Below are 21,173 nucleotides of genomic sequence, written 5' to 3' on the forward strand. Positions count from 1 at the left end.
TCAGGGTGGTGAAAGAACAGGTGATGAATAAAAAATTGGTGGGAGACTTGGGAGTTTTGGGAAGAAAAATGTGGCTACTATAGGGTGAAGAAATTAAATCTACTATAAAGGGAAGGAGATTCAGTTACTGCTGCCTCAGCCATGAAAAATCTTACTTGTGGCATCTGCTATCTACCCATTTACTTTTGTGTGAAACTTTTTCTGTCGTTCACAAAGTTCTGATAATTATGCAGTGTGTGTGTGAGAACACAGTTTTTTTGTTTTGTTTGTTTGTTTGTTTTTTAGGGCTGCACCTGCAGCATTTGGCAGTTCCCAGGCTAGGGGTCAAATCAGAGCTACAGATGCCAGCGTGTGCCACAGCGACAGCAACACCAGGTCTGAGCCTTTTCTTCAACCTACACCACAGCTCATAGCAATACCAGATCCTTAACCCACTGAGCAAGGCCAGGGATTGAATCCTCATGGATACCTGTTGGCTTCTTAATCCACTGAGCCCCAGTGGGAACTCCCTTAATTTTATCTTTAAATACCTCCATTTTATTTTTAATTTCTGCTATCATATTTTTAATTTCTAATAGTCCTTTTTTGGGGTCCTCTGTTCTGAACCTGCTGAGCCACAATGGTAACTCTGAGAACAGTTTTTAAAATTGCTTTATTTAAGTATAATTGATATAAGGAGAAGTTCCAATTTTTAAAAAGCACTTTTGGGAGTTCCCATCATGCCTCAGGGGAAACGAATCTGATTAACATCCATGAGGATACAGGTTCGATCCCTGGCCTTGCTTAGTGGGGTAAGGGTCTGGCATTGCCCTTAGCTGTGGTGTAGGTCACAGAAGTGCTCAGATCCCTCGTTGCTGTGGTTGTGTCATAGGCCAGCAGCTACAGCTCCAATTCGACCCCTATCCTGGGAACCGCCATATGCCGCAGATATGGCCCTAAAAAAATCAAACAGATAAAAGGCACCTTTAGCCATCAAATAAGAACAGCTCTGATAAGCAGTTTAGGAGTTCCCATATGTGGCTCAGTGATAACGGACACAACTAGTATCCATGAGGATTGGGATTCGATCCCTGGCCTTGAACAGTGGTTTAAAGGATCTGTTGTTGCCATGAACTGTAGTCATGTGGTCGCAGACAGGGCTGGGATCCTGCGCTGCCGTGGCGAAACCTGGCAGCTGCAGCTCCAATTCAACCCCTAGCCTGGTAACTTCCATATGCTGCGAGTGTGTCCCTAAAAAGACCAAAAAAATAAAAAATAAAAAAAAATAAAAAAGCAGTCTACTGAGAACCTTAAGACAATCCTAAGAGTATCCATTAAAATGAATTCCAACAAGGCTTAACAATTGCTTCTCCTAAAACTAGTGGAATTTCATCACACGGGCACGTGGCTATTAACCATGTCCATAGTTTATAGGAGCTGGAAACAGAAAATGAAAAGAAAACCTCTGAATTCAGTCAGGAAAGGAGAAAAAGCACTATGGACACAATGAATCATATGTCGGCTTTCTTCCTAGAAACTTCTGAAGTGGTGTTGATTTGGACGTACGGCTAGGGACAGAACTGAGAAATGCCTGGACTTGGAGGTGAAGAGAGATGAGGGGAGGGATAACTGCTACTTGATGACAGCCTCGGCACCCCTGAAGGAAGGCCCTTTGCTGTGAACTCTCCAGTCTCTCCTCCTCAACTGACAGCACAAAAACTGTCCACAAGGAGTGACTGCTAAACGCACAGGTATAGGACGGAAGTATATATTTTAGGGGACTTATCTTTGTAGTGGCTTTGTTGTAACTCCGAGATGGTGGAATTAGCTCAAATAAAGGATGCAGAAAGCCTGAGCTCCGGCCAAGTCTCATCACTCACTAGCCTTGGGCAGCTGGAAACATCATTTCAGCACCCATTTTCCACATCTATAAAGTGACTGCAATGGCCATGACAGTATTACAATAAAAATGATGTCTCCACTTATTTGTGGTGTCACTCTGAGGGGTAAGTATGATTATAACCTGAAGATACTTTGAAAAGTCTAAAGAAATGCTCGTCCGTGTTTTATCAATGGTAGTCCTTAAGGGCACTGTGGTTCATTATTTATCCAAATCAATGTGACAGAGCTTCCTTTCCCCTTTGCTATAGAGATGTGTCAGTTTCCTCTTTTCCTTTGATCCAGATCTTTTCAGGGAATTTTACTTTGAATCTGTAAAAAGGAAAAAGCCTGTTCCTGACTAGCCTCCGTTTGGCAGAGAGTTTATCATTAAACATACAGAAGGCATGACTAACAGGAGATATTGCAGCATCCAGGCCCGATGTAAATGAAAGGGCTATTGGATAATAGAATATTGATTAGATAATTTGTGTCAGAGTCATTAGTTTCCACACATAACTGAACCACTTCTGGAACCTCACATCTTTCAAATTATGAGACTTCATCTGCTAAATCCAGAGCTCACCCTCACATGACACAGTTGGGTAGGAAAAGTGTTTTCCCAAGTGTCCAGTGTATTAAATGCAAAATCAATTCCATGTGGATCCAATTCTTTCATTTAACCAATAGAGTGGCCTTGAATATTTCATTGACCTTTAGGTGCTTAGCTTTTTACTTGTCAGCTTTTCATCGAACATCTAGCATCCAGCCCCTCTGAGTCTAGAAATCTTAACTTCCACTATCCCTTAAGATTTTTTTTCTAATAATGCTTAGCCCAGTTTTATAGAATGTCATGAAGTTTTGCATTGCTGACATTTTCTGCAAAATTCTTTTCATTTTTCATTTCTCTGCCAAAATGTCAACATGCAAATATCCTATGAATTTGCCAACTGGTATCTATATGGGCACACAAAAAAAGTGTATGACAAAGACTAGAATAAGAAATGATTAATGATACCAAATGTATTGCCTGCTCTTTCTGCACAGGATTCAATCTATGCTCACCTCTCACAGTTCAATATGTTCCTAGATCTCAAAACAATGTTCTAATTATTTTTTAAACTAATGAACAGCTGTACTAAGAACGATGTCTTCCTCACCCAAACTCTTAATTACAATGCATGGTATTTTCATAAAACTTGGTCTCATTTTCACTCACAGAAGGCAATATTTAGCATTTATACAGCCAATTTATATTATAGTCTTATTTGGTACATTGGTTTCCCTGTTAACATTTAGAGAAAATTGAAGAGAGAATTCTGCCTCAGGGTGTCCAGTGATTTAGTGGACTCTTAGTTCTTGAAATTCTGGGGGAGCCAGCTATGTTATAGGACTTAAAAGGGTAACACTACCAGAGTTCAAATCAGAGTCAGTTTTTTCTTGATACAGGATCTGGTTTTGAGCCATCAAAGAGGAAACTTGTGAATAAAAAGCCAGGGAAATCTTAAACTTTTTAAAGATTGAAAGCCTTCAAAAACTTCCTATTGAATTGTATTTCCACTGCAATACCAAAAAAAAAATTATCAATGAATTATTTGTAAGTATGGGATAAGCTTTTTGAAAATAGAACTTTGCTGCTATTCTATATAGAGAACAGTAAAGAATAGTAGCTGCTCACTGGCGTGACATCTAAACTGAATTCCTTTCCTTCTAGGCAAAATATTGCAGTAAGGTTCAGTTCTGGAGTATCTTACTGATAAGTACCTTGCACCTAAGGGTTAAGGGCAACAAAAGATGTCCTTCCCCCCTGCCCCATACATTCCTAAAATCTAAAGTGGGTTTAGGCAAGTTGGTAGGTAGCAGAAGCCATACTGTGGCTGTGTAATAACTGCATCTGCAATATACCATGGGAAGAATGAAGTTATGTCATGCACAGTGGGTGATGAGTGATCTAGATAGACAGCTTCTGGAAATGGTGAGATGTAGTAAGTGTAACAGATGTACTCATACAAGGTATTCATGAAATAATTTTGTTGTAGTTTGCTTCAGATAAACAAGTAAAAGTCATAGTGAATGTGTTTTGAATTATAAAGTATCATTTGGCATTATTGAGTTAGAGCAACACAGCCTGAACTCAAAAAAACTCTTTTATTTCCAAGGCAAGATCTGCCTAAGCAAGATCAAGTTGAGTCAGTAGTTATTAAAACCCTGATTCTTGGGGATGTTTAAAACTAAAAGAGCCAATAAAATGTCTTGAAGAAAAGGGTCCAGAGGATTACAAAAAAGCGAGTCTTGACTCTTGCGGAAGAGCTGCTGCCATTGTCATAGGATTTATTCCTTTTGGTGAGTGAAGCTCCAAGATCCAAGCCTATTGCTTTGACTCTTTCCCACCCCTTCTCTACCTGCTTTTCCCTAAATTAGAGTGTGAGGTGGAGGGGAGAACATCACATCCATCCACCATACCCATCCTAATGAGTAAACTTCTCTGGGATGAAGGATAGAAGCAAGAAGGGGATAGAGTTGGTGTCCCTTCTTTCATGTATATCTGAAGGAAGTCACCTATCACCTTTACACTTTGCTTCCAATGGAAAACGTGCTGAGAACCAGTTTGTCGTTGTAGGATTTAAAAGTCCCCAGATGAGGAGTTCCCATTGTGGCTTAGCGATAAGGAACCCAACTAGTATCCATGAGGACACGGGTTTAATCCCTGGCCTCACTCACTGGGTTAAGAATGCGGATTTGGGATGTAGGTTGTAGATGAGGCTAGGATCTGGTGTTGCTGTGGCTGTGGGGCAGGCCAGCAGCTGCAGCTCCGATTTGACCCCTAGCTTGGGAATGTCCATGTGCTGTATGTACAGCCCTTAAAAGACAAAAATAAAAAATAAAAATCCCCAAATGAGAGCCAATTATACCAATCAAAGTCAACTTCAAGCAGGTCAAAGAAGGAGCTAAAGCTTCATGAAATCTGCAGGATGTTAGTTACCTGTTAGTATATCAGGCCCCAAATTAACTTTTTTCTGTGCTCATGTGTGTCACAGGTCATATTTTTAAATGGTGGTGGTTAAACATCTAAAGAATATGAAATGTTAAGTCATTTCCATCTCTTGATTGAATTTATTAATCCTGGCATGCCAAATTAGATGCATGTTAATCCTAGGTTCATAGCACACCATCATCTTTGGCCCATGCAGCCCTTGCTTTGTTTTATTTATGTTATTCTTCCATTTGTTACTTTATTTTTCCACGATAGGATTAATGTCTTCCAAATTAGTTTTCTATTGGCCTCTGTTTTCTTCTCTATTAAATAAAGAAGTTAGATTGTATCATATCTAAGTTCTCTTTCGGCCTGATGTTCGTGAATGAGATTAAGCCTGAAATGTGTTTGGCTCAGTGCCTGGCATTATAACTAGTTCCTAATAAATGGTAGTAATAACTACCACTTATTATTATTATCATTATTAAATTTGACAAACTTTCATTGCCGATTCTGAATCTGAGGTACTAGCAAACTGATTAGAATCCTCATCAATTTGCTGACTCCTCTACTGAGCAGTGAAATTTCTAGGGGCATTTTTTTCCCCCGTTGGTCAGCTCTAAACTGTCCATTACCAATTTATCATTGATTCACTGAATCTCAGGTTAGAAGAGATCTTAAAGGTCATTTTCCAACAAAGGATGTACCAGAGGAAGAAATGAGGTATCTCATAAGGCAGAGTTTATTTTCAGAATAATTCCCATTTGCACAGTTTCAAGATGAGTCCTATAGAGTTCTTATTCACTTCTTCTACTAAACTGCCTGGATTTCTGTTCATTGCATTTCACTGGATTTTTCTGTTAGAGCTGTGAGGGACCTTGGCAGAGAGGCCATACACTAGTGGGGCCTCATTATCAAGTAATATGTTGTTAAGTACAAGGCAGAGTAAAACTTAAAACTGCCTGGTTTCCTGCCATATGGCACATTACAGAGGGAAAGTGGAGGGTCAAATCCTGCAGTGTTACTTTTAGCATACAAAAAGGAAGCATTTAGGGACTTTTTGGATTTCAGCTTCTTTTCCAATGCTAGTGATGGTTTTGCACTAGCCATTACTATTCTGTCAGTTTCTTGTTCTTTTGGCTACTGAGGCATCGATAATAGGGTTGAATGTGATAACCACCAGAGCTGAAGGTCGTGAAAGAGATATTTTTTTCCCCTGCAACTATTGATCCTTATCTGTAAACTTCATTCTGGCCAACTGGCTCTAATCAAGGAAGCTAATGAGTTCATTAAGGTAGATTGCAAAGCAGGAAGCGGAATGTGCTTGTGGACCAATGGAAGAGAGGCTTCTTTGGTATTATTTAGATTTAAGAATATCACTTGGAGAAAACACATATAATTAATATGGAAGATAACCATGAAAGCTATGGCCAACGAGGTGAATGAATTGACAGATGAATGAGGCTTCCGAATCTTTTTTTTTTTTTTTTTAGCAGAGCTAGGATTTTCCTTTCTAAATACATATGCATCCAAATGGAAGAATATACTCTTTGAGTAAGCTCAATGCTGGCCCAGGGATTGGTTTACAAAGCAGAAAAGTGGTTTGCCCATTTCCTACCTCACTTTCCAATTCTCTCTCAAACTCAATCCTGTGAATGCTGTGTGTGTGTGCCAAGCGGGGCATGCTCACAGAAGGCAGGAGTGTTAGTGGAAAAAAAAAAGAGAGAAAGACATCATGGAGAAAAAAATATCAATGAGTAATTTGCCGCTCGTAGGAAACAACCTCCAGGCCTCATGAGACCTGGTACAGTGATTCCTCTTCATTTCATTCAGAAATTTAAGCCCAGAGGCAACATGGCTTTCAAATAGAAGCATTCTGTGCTTCCTTTATAATAGCCCCAGAGTCCCAGAGATGCCCACAGGCCATGCTTCAAATTCAACTCCTGAAGTAGATTGTGTAGTCCTTACAGTGACCACCCTCCTGAGGATGTCGCCAAACAGGCTCTCCTCCCATCTGATAGCAACTGCCTTCTATTCTGAAGCAAAGAAAGGCTGACTGGTGTTCATTAAAGAAGTGGATCTTGACTGGGCTCTTCCCATCCCATGTGAAACCCATCAGCTTCTAGAGGACGAATCCAATGGCCCTATGGATAAGAGGCAGGTAGTCTGGGTGGCAATTAACAGTGATCTAGTAGGTGGTAAACTTTCTGGATTCTAGGTTGAGGAGGGATTGTACAAAGGGACTGGTCAATAGCCAGGACTGGTCAACAACAATAAAGCACAGTTACTCTAGAGTTATTCACAGGCTAAATTACTAGTTCTTTGTATATCCTCTTCCTCCCTCTCCTCCTCTTTCTCCAGTATCTAGCACAATGCTCAGCACATGCTAGGTGCTCAAAACAGATGTGGCAAATCAGTTAAATAAATGAGTAAAATACATGTCTTTTTGCAAATGATTTAGTTCTGAACTTCCACTTCTTTGTCAGTAATGTGGGGATAAATTTCACTGATGGGTTTGTTTTCACAATTAAATAATATGGCATGCCTTATGTTATCATAAATGATAACTTTATGAATTTAACTATGAATTTCATACAGTTTACATGTGTGAATTTTCAGTTTGTGGCTATGGTTCACTGGAGGGGACAAAGGGAAAAAAAATCCAAGCCCTAGACAGCTAAAACAATCATTACCCAAAGCTATAGGTGCGATGGGTTAATTCCTCTCAAATACATGTAGCTAATGCTTAGGAAGAAAGAGAATGGGGGATGGGAAAGAGAAGGAAAAGGGGCGGTGGTGGTGGTTAGGGATATGTGAATACTTTTAAGGTCAACTGAGTTACTTCATAAGGAATACATTTTCTTTTCACTAGAAATAGTCGGAGTCTTTTCACAGAAAAGACGGAGAGGTTGTTCAGCAGGAGCGGGTTAATCCGAGCTCCCATGCCTGCTGCAGTCACAGTACAAGGTACAGTAATGAATGTGGCACAGCCACACATTTATTTCATTCGAACTTCCTCTGTGGTCCTTTTTATATCGAAGTCTCTCACTGTTACAGGGCCACGCTTGGAAAAGTTGGAAAACTTTTTCCCCGTGGTGGAGAAAAGCCCTCATCAGACTAAATGGAACGAATGAATGAAATTATTCCCTTGGTCTAACATCTCCATCCGCTTCATACCAAATATTCACAGAAACATCTTTCCCCAATTCCGCGACTGGAATTTTACTCTTCCATGGCGTTGCCTAGTATTGGAAACACGGATTTCGAAAGTCAGCAGGCAACAGACTCGGTTTTGGAATCGCCATGGTTGGCTTTTGCAAAAGTCGATGCGCTTTACAGTCCTGTGGGGTAGCTTCTCCCAGGAGCAGAATTTGTAAAATAAACAGTTGCTGAAAAGCATGAAGAATTAACGAAGTGAAAATCTCGGGTTATTTGGCAGTTGACACGCAAGTGACCCCCTTAAATACTTAGTTGCTTAAGGAGGTTCAGAGCTACGATGAATGAATCTTCTGAATCTTCGGGGTACTTTACTTGAACCGGCTTGTAAATTTCTTTAGTCTTTCGGGAAGTAGCGGTAAATTAATACAAATCCAGGAGGGAGAGGCGAGAAGGGGCTAAAACCTCTGCACCTGAGCTTTCCTCCCAGTCTTTTGGAAAGACTCGCTTTTGCTGCTCAGGATCCTGGAGGTTACAGCCCAAAGAACCCGGCGGCGCTAGGACCTGGTTGGCGCCTGGCGGTGGCCGCTTTCAGGCGGGCGGAGGAGGGAGAGGAGGAGGGGGATGTGGGAAAGGAGGGGTATTAACGGGGGCGGGGGGAGTCGTTTATGCAGAGCAGGCGTTGCTGCCATTGCCACTCACTCTCCCGGCGCGCCGCTCGGAGCCAGAGGGAGCGCAGGGAGCTAGCTAGCGAGCGCTCGGAGCCCGGGCCAACGGAAGGGGCGCCTGGCCGCTGCCTGCACCGCCGCCTCCGCCGCGCTCGGGGGCCCCGGGAGGAGCTAGGGCGAGTCGGAGAGTCCGGGAGCCGAGCCCGGCGAGACCCAACTGCGGGAGCGCGCCCGCCCCACTCAGCCGCCTCCTGCGCCCGAGCCAGGGAGCGCCGGTAGACCGCCCCGCGGGCCGGAGAGCTGGGAGCACAGGTCCCCGGAGCCCCAGGGATGGTCTAGAAGCCGGCGCGAGGCTCGCTGCTCTGCTCCCTGCCGGGTTTGCCGCCTCCTGCCGATCGCCCAGGGCTGCGAGCCGCGGCGGCCGGGGGCTGCGCGCCGGGTCGGCCCAGGCCGGAGAAGTTAGTTGTGCGCGCAGCTTAGTGCCCGGAGCGAGCGAGAGAGTGAGCAAAGGAGCAGCGAGGCGCCAGGGCCATGGGCTGGGGGAGCCGCTGCTGCTGCCCGGGACGGCTGGACCTGCTGTGCGTGCTGGCCCTGCTTGGGGGCTGCCTGCTCCCCGTGTGCCGGACGCGCGTCTACACCAACCACTGGGCAGTCAAAATCGCCGGCGGCTTTCCGGAGGCCAACCGCATAGCCAGCAAGTACGGATTCATCAACATAGGACAGGTAATCACTGGCTGGCCGGGCTCTCGGCCCTGAAGCTGCGAGGGCGGGGGGCGGGGGAGTCCCCCACGACCTCGCGCCAGTCCCCTCTTAGTCATTCTTACTCCTCGTCAATCCCACTCTTCGTCAGTCCCCTCCCCCTCTTCCAGATGTGCTCTTGCAGCTGTTGCCCTAACTCTTGAGCTAGCGCGATGCGCTCTTTCTCCCCCCGCCTCCTCTCTTAGACACACACACACACACACACACACACACACACTCCCCAAAGTTATTGGGGTTTGTGTTTTACTTGTTTCTTACAAACCGCGAGGGACAGGTAGTGTCTCTGGACGAATCCCGAACGTACATGCCTCTGCGGTGGTTTCAGACCTGATCGGACCTCTTGACGTGGAAAGTCGGGGAGCACTGGTAGCTTGGGCTCTATTGGGAGGGTAGAGGGTAAGCGCGCCCCTGGTGCCGGCTCCCTGTGGTTTCTGAGAGCCGGGGTAAAGGGAAGGAGGAGAAGGGAAAGCTTTTCCTGTTCAGACCTGAATTTAGCCCAGAAAGAAGTTTACTCCTCTATGGGCAAGAGAACCGCTGGGCACTGGAGGCGAAGGAGGCGCGAGGATTGGAGCTGGAAGGAAGAAGGGAGAGGAGAGGGGGGCCAGACCTGGCGTGAGCTCTGGTTTCTGGGGAGACCTCCGGGCTTCTTCGCCTATCGAGCGGGATCCGTGTGTGGGCTCTCAGTGGGGGAGTCGGAGGGGGAGACGGGAAACTTGTGAGACCGCTGACCAGGTTCTGCTTTGGAAAACAGCGCGTGTCTTCCCCCGGGGAGGGACGTGCGCGGCCCGGCGGCGGCGGCGGCTTTGGGGGAGAGTTCGACGCACGGTGAGGCGCAGGGGTTTTGTGGGGTGCCGCTCTAGGGCCTTCAGCAGAGCTTCCCGGATGGGGGACCTGGAATTGAGTGGTGTTATGGGGAGAATCGGAAGTGCAACAGATTTGGAGATACCTCCGGGCTAAATGGTATTGGCTTCTTCGCTGTCTCTGCTGCAAGAAACGGGGTGGAGCGGGCGGTTTAAGCGGATCCCAGAAAGCGCACACACCCCCCTCCATCCTTGAATATTATTCCTCCTACTCACTTCTCCCGGCCTGGCCAGAGGAGGGGGCCCTGGCCTGACCCTGGCCTGACTGCTGGGGGAGGAGGGAGGTGAGGATGATGGGGGCGCCCTCGCAGAAGACGCACTTCTGGGACTGGTCTGGCAGCACGCGCCCTGCGTGCCCTGCCAGGGGAAGGTGCCAGCTGGTGCCTCTGGAGCAAGAGAGCACAGATGATTTCTAATGCTGTTGCGCTCCATGTCCAGGAACACGTGCTCCCTCACTGGGACGCGGCACCGAGAGGAGGCAGAGCTGCTGTCACATCTAGAAGGAGCTAGGGAGCAGTGGGGACTTCAAGGCAGCGGGAGTGAGGTCTTACTGGGCTTGGTGGATCCAGAGGGAGGCTCTATTCCGGAGAAGCCAGTCCTGTTGAGTGCTGAGACCAGGGCAAGGGGCTTGGTCAGTATCTGCTCCCCATCCCTACTCCTGGCCCCAGGAAGAAAGGAAGCTACATCCAGCCAGGTGCTCTTGCTTGAGTGCCTCTCATCTTCAGGAGAGTGCCATTTTAATGGCTTGTTAGGATTCTACCTGCTTCTTTTTTCACTGGAAGAAAACACTGAGTCTATTCAAGTCTTTTTACATGAACTTAAAGTTGGGTGCTGCACACATATGTCCAAGGAATGTAACAGGGAAGGCTAACAATGAAAGTAGTTGTGTTAATAATCTTTCCAGAAATACCCTCATGTTCTGCTAACACTGTGCATATCCCATATAACAAGCATATTTGAAAGAATAGTTTTTGACTTTGTTTCATAACCCACAAAATGGCCATTTTGGGTGGATATTACTTCACATACAGCAAGGAGGAAACCAAGTCTCTGGAGAAGTTGACTTGCACAGAGTCACCAAGCTAGACCTTGGCTAAGGTACGAATCAGACCTAAGACTGTCTGGTTCAGCCCTGCTCTTCTTGCCTTTGAGAATGGGGGTAAGGAGGAACAAAATAAAATCCCCATTTCTCTGAATTCTGATTTAGCGGTTCGGTAAGTGAGGCAAACATCATCTTAATTCACAGATACTTGGTTCAAACAGACCTGAACTTCTTGAACCTGAGGATTTTCACAAATTTTGAAAGCTGAAAGATCTGTATCTAAATAAAGTCATTAAATAGAACTTAAGAAATTTCAGAACGTAGCAGAGTGGGGAAGGAGGGACTGTATGTAACAGAACCCACTTTTGAACCAGCAAACATTGCGGTGTCCTTCAACATGCCTTGACTTTTTATAAAGGGTCTTCTAATGAAGATCCTCGGGATTTTCATTTAAAAAGTAATACCAAGAAAGTTTACATACTAATAACATCAGCCAGGTTTATTGTGTTTTTACAGTGGCAGTGGAGGAAATTTGAGTGCTTACAGAGGTTACAAAAGACCCTTTGACCTGATGCCCTAACTAGTACAAAAAGATCAGCTGTTCTTACAGTGTGAAGCATTTCCTCTGTAGATCAAAGGAGAGTAACCCTAATCTAAGACTTGGAGGTAGTAAATTGAGTTCACACATGCAGTATCATTGTACTGTAAGGGCCGTCCTTTTGTTATTCTTTCCTTCCATCAGTAAACCAGCTGTGGTTCAGTTGAGGTCAGTAACTAATTTTTTTTTTTTTTTTTTTTTTTGTCTTTTTGCCATTTCTTGAGCCACTCCCACGGCATATGGGCATATGGAGGTTCCCAGGCTAGAGGTCGAATCGGAGCTGTAGCCGCCAGCCTACTCCAGAGCCACAGCAATGCAGGATCCGAGCCGTGTCTGAGACCTACACAGCAGCTCACGGCAACACCGGATCCTTAACCCACTGAGCCAGGCCAGGGATCGAACCCAAAACCTCATGGTTCCTAGTCGGATTCATTAACCACTGAGCCACAACGGGAACTTGTAGTAACTAATTTTCATATGTCTCTGGAATGCTGTCCTGTTTTTACCCATTTGGGCTTGGGGTCCCATCTCAGGTGTCTCAGATTGGAACTGAGACCCATTATTGTTTCTGAAGTCATTTAATATCCTGGTAGTGTTTTGGATATCTTCAGTGTCATATGCTAGGTGAAGAAGGTGGTGACTTTCCCTGGTTTTGACTATCTGTTCAGAATTTCACTGTCATGTTCTGTATAGCATCTTGGCACTTAAAAGCCACCAGCCAATCTGGCCTGGAGATTTCTATAGAAAAGAGTAGGCGTGCTCTTATGTTCATGAATGATAGGATGTGCAGAGTAAAGAGCAAGTAAGCGAACAGGCAAAAAGGATGTGCTTGACTTCCTAGAAGGGAACAATAATGAGGGCTTTCTTGCCTTTGGTTATAGAGATAATACTTGTTTTGGTAGGTTTTCATATAATGTTTATATTTTGTGAATGATTATGCCTTGAAATGCTGAAACGATGCCATAATTATTAATAATGGTCGTTGTGTCAGCATATATCATATTTTGCTTGGCACTAATTTTAGCTCTAGAATGCCCTACCTTTCTTCCCCCACAAGCTCTGACTCCAGGCCCTCTTAGTACCTAGTACAACCAGCACTACTGGGTTGGCAGAGGGTAGGTATGTTTGCCTGTTGGTTTGGAAGAAGAGGCCTGCTTCTCCCTCACTAATCCTGTGCTCTGACCCTTTGAGCTAGCAATGTAGTGTAGTGATTAGAAGATAGGAAGGACATAAAGGAATAAGACCTGACATAATGTTAATTGTGAACCTTTGTTTGAATCAAAATCTGCAAGCCAGAAGGAAATAACTTCTGGGTATTTGAACCTAGGGAGAAGATGCCCTATAAAGGTTTGTTTTTGTTTTTAATTTTTGGCCACCCTGAAGCATGTGCAGCTCCTGGGTCAGGGATCAGATCCAACCTGCAGTTGCAACTTAAGGCACAGCAGAGGCAACGCCAGATGCTTAACCCACTGCCATATCCTTAACCCACTGCATAGGGCCAGGTATAGAACCAGTGTCCCAGTGTTCCCAAGACGCTGCCAATCCTGTTGTGCTATAGCATGAACTCCTGTAAAGGTTGTTTGTAATACACAATAGCTGTATTTATCCTTCTGTGAGGTGCTTATAATCCTTGACTCCAAACTGAGATTACCAGTAGCAAAAACTCCTCCCCTAACCTTGTAATTTACCTTGAGCAAGATGATGGAAAAATAAAGCCAGCTACAAGCAATCCTGGGGGAAATGTTTTACCTGGAGTTCCCATTGAGAGCATAGATTTGGAAACTCTGCACATGGCACTTGCAAGGTCTAGGAAAGCAGGAAAGTCACTGAGCTTAATGGAGCTTTTGTTCCTTGATCTGTAAAATGATAAATCTCTAGATCATAGAGGGACTTGACTCTGCATTGCTGAGCACATAGCTAAGCTTGCAGTGAAAGTTTTGTTGAATCTGAAATAAGTGAGACTCAGACTTTATTTAGATATAGAGAAAGGAAGACGTTTTTATAATGGAAGATGCATTTATATTGAAGATTAGGAGAATAGGGTTTTTTTGTTTTTGTTTTTTTGCTTTTTAGGGCCGCTCCCACGGCATATGGAGTTCCCAGTCTAGGGGTCAAGTTGGACCTGTAGCCGCCAGCCTACACCACAGCCACAGCCACACCACATCCAAGCTGTGTCTGAGACCTACACCATAGCTCATGGCAACGCCAGATTCTTAACCCACTGAGCCAGGCTAGGGGTCGAACCTGTGTCCTCATGGATACTAGTCAGATTCACTTCTGCTGCACCATGACAGGAACTCCTAGGAGAATAGTTTTTGATGACTGAGTCAAAAGAGGTAAATGAGAACTTTGTAGACAGGGAAACTAGCTTTCCATTTAAACCAATGGTTTGGAATCATTTAAGAATTGTTTTCTGTTGAATTCTAAACACTTCTAGCTGGTTTCCCATGGCAGAGCCTACCTCCTTGGTTGATCTTTGTTGTAGCTCATTAAATAGTCTAGGATAAGCTCACTGGAGATGGAAGAAAGGGACCAAAAATATCTGAAAACTGATTATTTTATAAAGCATCTTGCCTTGGTACATTTATGATCATATTTGCATTTTTTTTTAAGGCTGCACCTATGTCATATGGAGGTTCCCAGGCTGGGGTTCGAATCAGAGCTGTAGCCACCTGCCTATGCCACAGCCACAGCAGCTTGGGATCTGAGCAGCATCTGCGACCTACACCACAGCTCATGGCAATGCCATATCCTTAACCCACTGAGCAAGGCCAGGGATCGAACCTGTGTCCACATGGATACTAGTCAGATTTGTTTCTGCTGAGTCATGATGGGAACTCCATATTCTGTTTAACTCTTTTTTTTTTTTTTTTTTGCCATGAAGGAGCTCAAATTTTAATGGGGATGCAGATGTGTAAGTGGATTGATTATTTTTTTTATTTTTTCTGTTTAATTCTGAATATGGTTTGTCTGAGGAAAGTCTTCTTCTAAGAAGCGTTTTCCAAATCAGTAGGAAGAGGTGCTTTAGTGGGAAGGACCTTGTTCAGTGATGTCCTGAAGGCTCCCACTCTACTGGTTAGTTTTGACCTATGAGTAATGTGGGATGTTTGAAGTGCTGGTAAGTGGAAAGTGAGTTCTGGGTGCTGAAGGATGGGGAGATGGGGCTAGTCTGGTGGGTTGTATGGGAGTGGATTGTGCTCCCCTAATTAAATCCTTAATTGATAAAAGGATGCGGAAGTCCCAGGTTGATCCCTGTGTGATGTATCTGGCTTTGTGTATCTCTCCACATCCAAGAGCCTCAGTGCTGACCTCCTAGCTGCTTAAACTTGCCTAGTTCTCATGAGTTGGGGAACCTTTCCTGAGAAAAAGCAGTTCAGAGTGCTTGGCCTGATGATGGTGGGTCTGTTGCATTAACCTCATAGACCAGGAATGGCTTGTATGTGGCCATTGGGATTTTTGGAGTCGATTTGAAATGAAAAACTGCATTTTTGTGAGCCCCAAGGCAGCCAAATTTGCGTTATTGCTATCTTGCATGGGTTTCTATCCAGAAGTCCTAACCTTAAAGGTCAGCCAGAGAAGCAGGGTAGTGTGCTGGGAAAATGGCCAGCGGTGTCTGACTCTTTGGTGAAGGGAGGGAGTCCTGACCCAGAAACCTCCCCTGGGCAGGGAGGGGTGTTTATGTTGTTGGTTCAAGTTGAATGAAGCAGTGTCTGGGTTTTCCCCAAGGCTGAAGTATCTCCAGGCATCACTTTGCCTTGGGACTTTATCACATGGCTAGTTCAAGTTGGATTTGATGACAGAGAAGCTGGCTTTGGCTTCCTGGGTGGTAAAGTGAATGCTTATAGATACCCATGCATGATAAAAGATAGGTATCTATATATCTATGAATATTTATTTTTGATCAAAGTTAAATTTGCACCCAGTTTACAGTGGAATTACTCATGTAATTTCTCGCAAGTTTCAATAGATTTCTATCTCTATATCTAAGTGTACCAAGAAGGAAGACTCCATGCCAATAAATATTCAGTTTGGATTAATCCTGGGAGGAAAATGTGGTCAGAAAGCAAACCAGGATTCCTGCCGTGGCTCTAGTGGTTAACGAACCTGACAAGCATCCATGAGGACACAGGTTTGATCCCTGACCTTGCTCAGTGGGTTAGGGATCTTGCGTTGCCATGAGCTGTGGTATAGGTCGCAGGTGCAGCTCAGATCCCGTGTTGCAGTTGCGTAGGCCAGCAGCTACAGCTCTGATTTGACCCCTAGCCTGGGAACCTCCTTATGCTGAGGGTGCAAGCCTAAAAAGACCCCCCCCCCAAAAAAAAGGCAAACCGGACTAAGAGTCAGAAGGTTTGTGTGAAACTCTAGGGCTTTCTTATTATTTATCAATCTGACACTCAGTGCCTGATTTTTCAAATTGCGAACCTCTATCCACATCACAGGATTGCCGTGATATCAAATGCCCCAATAATTAACATGAATATATAAATAAAATAAGACATAGGAAGCAGCATATGATCCGTACGGTTCCAAGGAGATGCAAAGATTGTTCAAAGGAAAGTAAGTGAATGCCATGATTACTGGGGGTGTCCCTAGTAGAATGCTCGTGAGTTTTCAGATTCTTGTGATTGGTGATTGCCCCTGGGGATCTGGTGGACGCAGAAAGGGGAAGGAGTGACTGTAGCCTCTGCTTCTCCCATCAGAGGATAGGGAAAGTGTAACTGGGAGAGCCTTGGATAGTGGTGTAGGGCTGGGACAGCTGACCGGAACATCAATCAGCCCAGGCTCCCCATCTCCAGGCTGGACAGCTTTGGTTTATAAGGCATGTGCAATATGGAGGTTTTATGCCTTTTTAAATATAGAGAATCAAAACAGTCTTTTTAGAGTTCCCTTGTGGCACAGTGGGTAAAGGATCCAGCATTTTCACTGCAATGGCTTGGGTCACTGCTGTGGCGTGGGCTTAGTCCCTGGCCCAAGAACTTCCACATGCTGTGAGCTTGGCCAAAAAAAGCCCACAGCATAGTCTAGCTGAAATACAGAGAAGGCTATAAGGAATATGGTGGGAATATTGGGTACAAGTGTCAAAAATCCAACTCCTACTACTTAAATAGACTTAGTAAACAAGCGGGTAAGCAAACAGGGAGTCTTTTGGTTTAAACAGGTCCATGTGCCTTTATGTGCAGTCTTTTTTGGGGGGTGGGCAGAGGGTGGGCCTGTGGCATGTGGAAGTTCCTATGCCAGGGATTGAACCCTAGCCACAGCAGTGACCTCTGACCCCAGCCACTGCAGTGTCAACGCTAGATCCTTAACCTGCTGTGCCACAAAAGAACTCCCCTTATGTGCAGTTCTGAAAGCAGCAGCTGAATGCTTTTTGCAACCAACCCTTACCTGATCTGTACTTGCTCCACGGCAAAAGCCTATCCTGACCTAAACTGACATGGATTAGGGCATTAATTTGGTTGCAGGAATACATCACTGTGTTTGGTTATAAGAATGTCGTCCTTGATCCAGTTAGAGGTGTGTGTAATACACTCCAGCATGTGCTCCATTGTCCTTTTCTCATCTGAAGAATTATGAATTCCTGAACCACATCTGGATTCCAGTGTTTCAGAACAGTGATTATGGGTCTGTCCAGCAGAAAATCCAGCAGTAGTGCTAATGACCAGTATTCCTCTGTTAACCTACAGCTTCATTTTCAGTTAGGCCCTTTCCTTGAGAGAGTAAAGGTCTTCTGATTCTTAGTAATTACCTCCCTCACCCACTATTGAAATGAATCCCTGAAAAAGATTCCAGTTCTTCCTGATTGGGTCATATTCCAATGTGTGGGCCAGTCACTTCATTCTCGGGGGGTGGTGGGGTTCTGGTGAGTCAGCTTGGGGCACAAGTGCACCCTTGAAGTGAGGGAGATGTTCCCCTTGGATGGGCAGTCCACCAACTGGGAGGGAAAGTTCCCTCAAGGAAAAGACATTGCTACTACTAGAATAAGGGAAAAGGAGTTGGGGGATGAGGAAAAAAAAAAAAAAAAAAAAAAAAAAGCTCACTTCAAATCAGATTCTATGAGTCTTTAAATGCCTAGGCCAGGGAGTTTGAGCGTTATCAAGGAGGATTAAGAGTTAGATTGAAAGTCGCTGCAAAGGGGGCAGTAACGTATTGATTCAACACACATGAGGGTCTGTGCTACATAAGACATTCTCTGCTTTTAAGGAGCTAGGACATTTTTATTCATAACTCTTGTTAAGCAAGGCCAGTACTAATGGAGTTACAGGCAGTGCAGTATGCTTCAGTCCTGCCTGGGGGGAGTCTGCTGGTAGCCTGTGCATAATAAACTGGAGGAGGCAGAGAGGCTGTTGTTGGGTAAAGTTATTCTTTTTGTGTGTGTGTGGTTTTTTTTGTGTGCTTTTTAGGGCCACACCTGTGGCATATGGGAGTTCCCAGGCTAGGGGTCGAATCGGAGCTGCAACTGCTGGCCTATGCCACAGCCACAGCAACGCTGGATCTAAGCCGCATCTGTGACCTATACCACACAGCTCACAGCAGTGCATAATTCTTAACCCACTGAGTGAGGCCAGGGATCGAACCCACAACCTCATGGATACTAGTCAGGTTTATTACCACTGAGCCATGAGGGGGGACTCTGGGAAAAGTTATTCTTAACAAACACAAGAACCTGTGACCATGGAAAGAGAAGGGAGCTCTTGTACAGGTGGATTCGTTATGGCTTGGTACCCAAATGGAAGTGGAGGAGGGAGAAAGAAAACAAAGTTTCTAGCCTGGGCACCCCGACCATGGGGGACTTGTCTAAAGCCTGAAGACTACAGGAGCATTTGGGAGGACACTTCGTGATGTCCACTGGGCAGAAGAGAATTTAGGACAGGAAAGAAGTTTAGACTGGTTGAGCCAGCTCAGTCTAAGTGAAGCTGTGTTAAGGGCCCAGGAAGCTAAAAGAATGTCTCCATGTGGAGGGCAAGGGATAAAGGGATAAAAAGGAGTAGGTGAAAGGGGCGGGGAGGCCCTGAAGTCATATTCAGAAAGCCATAGAGGGTTGCATTAAGTACCAAAATTAAAACAGAAGGTGGTAAAAACAGAAGTGTGGCTTAAAGAACTGGGACGAGGCTGTCACCTGGGATCTTAGAGCCAATGCCTGATTGAATAGTGAGGGGCAATAGGGGTGTGTGGCAGCAGAGGTAGTGAGTGTAAAGCTTTTCATTGCACATTGGCCTGCCCACTGACATTATCTCCCTTTGTCTCTTTCCCCTCTGTGGGGACCCTAGGTCTAGAACCAAAAGTTTTGAATTCTGCCTCTTCCTAGCCAAGGGACCATAGGAAAGCATCTTAAGTTCTCTGTGCCTTAGTTTCTTCATGTGTGAAAAAGACCTAATAGTATTTCCCTCATAGGATTGTCGTGAGCATTAGTTAAAAGTAGTCAGAATGGTGCCTGGCACATACTACATACCAATAAATGCCAGTTATTAGATCTCGTTTTTTTTAAATTTACTTATGTATTTGCTTTTTAGGGCTGCACTCGCAGCGTATGGAGGTTCCCAAGCTAGGGGTCCAGTAGGAGCTATAGCTGCCAGCCTATGCCACAGCAAAGCAAGATCCTAGCAGCATCTGTAACCTACACAACAGCTCACGGCAATACCAGATCCTTAACCAACTGAGCGATGCCAGGGATCGAACCTGCAACCTAATGGTTCCTAGTAGGATTTGTTTCTGCTGCCACAATGGGAACTTTTTTTTGTTGTTGTTACTGTTTTTTTTTTTTTTTTTTTTTAAAAACAAGTTTCTATAGACTGTTTCCATCCTACTGTTCTCTTTTAACATTATATTGTGAGCCTTTCCCCAATGTTACTAAATAATTTTAGACAAATTCTAATGGTTGCGTAATTGAAGGGACTGTACTATGTTGTAATTAGTGTGACCATACATCACATTTTTCCAGGGATAGTATTGGTTTATGCCTTCAGTAAATCAGTGCACCTCCATTAAGTATTTTTATATCCCCTTTCACTTTCAAATATGTCTGAGTTTGGCAGAGAAATGATATGGTCACCCTAATTGTATGTATTTATGTGTGCATGTGTGTAATTGCATATCTATTCTTCCACTAGCTGGGAAAGCAGGGTTGTACCTCATTCCTATTTGTGTTGCCAGCACCCAGCACAGTGGGTGGCACAGGAGAAACATAGTAGGCACTTGGGAAAGGATGCAGAAAGGGTATATCTAGAGAGGAGTTGGTTTGGAAAGGAAGAGGAACATTGGTGCCTTGAGAATAACAAAGAATGCGGGTGAATGGAGATTTAGGGAGTTCAAGTTGGGGAGGAAAGGAAGTGATCATGAGTGGACAATGGCCTGGATCTCATCAGTTCAGAGGTAATACCACTTGCAGAGAGAGGGGGAACTGGGTGGAACTGATGGCCTGGTGCTCCACTGTTTTGGAACATTGTTAGGAAATTCTGATAAGAATTAATGACTATTGCCTATGAGAAGAATTGCCAAAGAGCAATAGCAATAACTGCTAGTACTTAGTTATGCTCAGTGAGTCATGGTTAAATAAATGAGAAAATAACCAGTCTTTATTGTTTTGTGCTTTTGTCACTAATGCTCAGGAACCTGAGGTTAGATAAAAATAAAACAGGGAATTAGACTCTATCAAGATGAGAGAGAAGGGAACAAGACCAGACTGGGAAGATGAGGGTGACAAGAGATGAATGATTCTTGAACACAAAGGGGTACCATTTTTTTTGTCTTCCTAGGGCTGCTCCCACAATATATGGAAGTTCCTAGGCCAGGGGTCAAATCAGAGCTGAAACTGCCAGCCTATGCCACAGTCACAGCAACACCAGATCCGAGCGGCTTCTGGAACCTACACCACAGCTCATGGCAATGTTGGATCCTTAACCCACTGAGCAAAGCCAGAGATCAAACCCACATACTTATGGATGCTAGTCAGTTTCGTTAACCTCTGAGCCACTACAGGAACTCCTGGGGTACTGTATTTGAAATGATAGACCACAATGTCCAGGCTTTGAGAAAAGTGGTAGGGCCAAAATAGGGCTGGTGAGCCAAAGGAATAGGGCAGTATAAAGGCTATAGTTCAAAATAAAAATGGAAAGCCAGTTTGATAAGAGTGCTAGAAGAGGAGAGATGGGACCCACCCCAGAGGGTAATTTCTTTGTAAGCCACAGGCAATAGCTATTCTGCATGATGATAAGGTCCAAGGTGGGCCAACCAGATAGAGCACAGGTGAAGGCCAGTGGCT

At 44.7% G+C, this 21,173-nt stretch overlaps 2 protein-coding genes across 7 annotated transcripts in view; one reads left to right on the forward strand and one right to left on the reverse strand.

Moving 5' to 3' along the window:
- Positions 1-8,659: 8,659 nt before the first annotated feature.
- Positions 8,660-19,566, reverse strand: LOC146407063 (uncharacterized). 3 transcript variants are annotated; one of them, XM_084988154.1, is made up of 2 exons: positions 16,220-17,946; positions 8,660-13,577 (listed from the first exon to the last, which is right to left on the reverse strand). In XM_084988154.1, exon 2 carries the CDS (start codon positions 10,462-10,464, stop codon positions 9,931-9,933), a length of 534 nt encoding a protein of 177 aa, XP_084844280.1. In that variant the 5' UTR covers positions 10,465-13,577; positions 16,220-17,946; the 3' UTR covers positions 8,660-9,930. The 3 variants fall into 3 exon arrangements, with proteins under 3 accessions (XP_084844280.1, XP_084844290.1, XP_084844285.1); XM_084988164.1 differs by lacking the exon at positions 16,220-17,946 and adding an exon at positions 19,530-19,566 and having other exon boundaries at positions 8,688-12,254; XM_084988159.1 differs by having other exon boundaries at positions 8,714-14,534; positions 16,187-17,946.
- Positions 8,684-21,173, forward strand: part of PCSK5 (proprotein convertase subtilisin/kexin type 5) — a 454,731-nt gene continuing 442,241 nt past the window's right edge. For all 4 annotated transcript variants that reach the window (XM_021064998.2, XM_021065005.2, XM_084988113.1 and 1 more), the window contains exon 1: positions 8,684-9,378. In XM_021064998.2, coding sequence (XP_020920657.2) covers positions 9,187-9,378 — 192 coding nt within the window. In that variant the 5' untranslated portion in view covers positions 8,684-9,186. The remainder of the gene's footprint in view (positions 9,379-21,173) is intronic.

The sequence above is a fragment of the Sus scrofa genome, chromosome 1 (genome assembly GCF_054392235.1).
Source record: "Sus scrofa isolate SSC_HxYL_T2T_F1_AM1 chromosome 1, Sscrofa_HxYL_maternal_Yorkshire_Landrace_v2.0, whole genome shotgun sequence".
NCBI lineage: Eukaryota > Metazoa > Chordata > Mammalia > Artiodactyla > Suidae > Sus > Sus scrofa.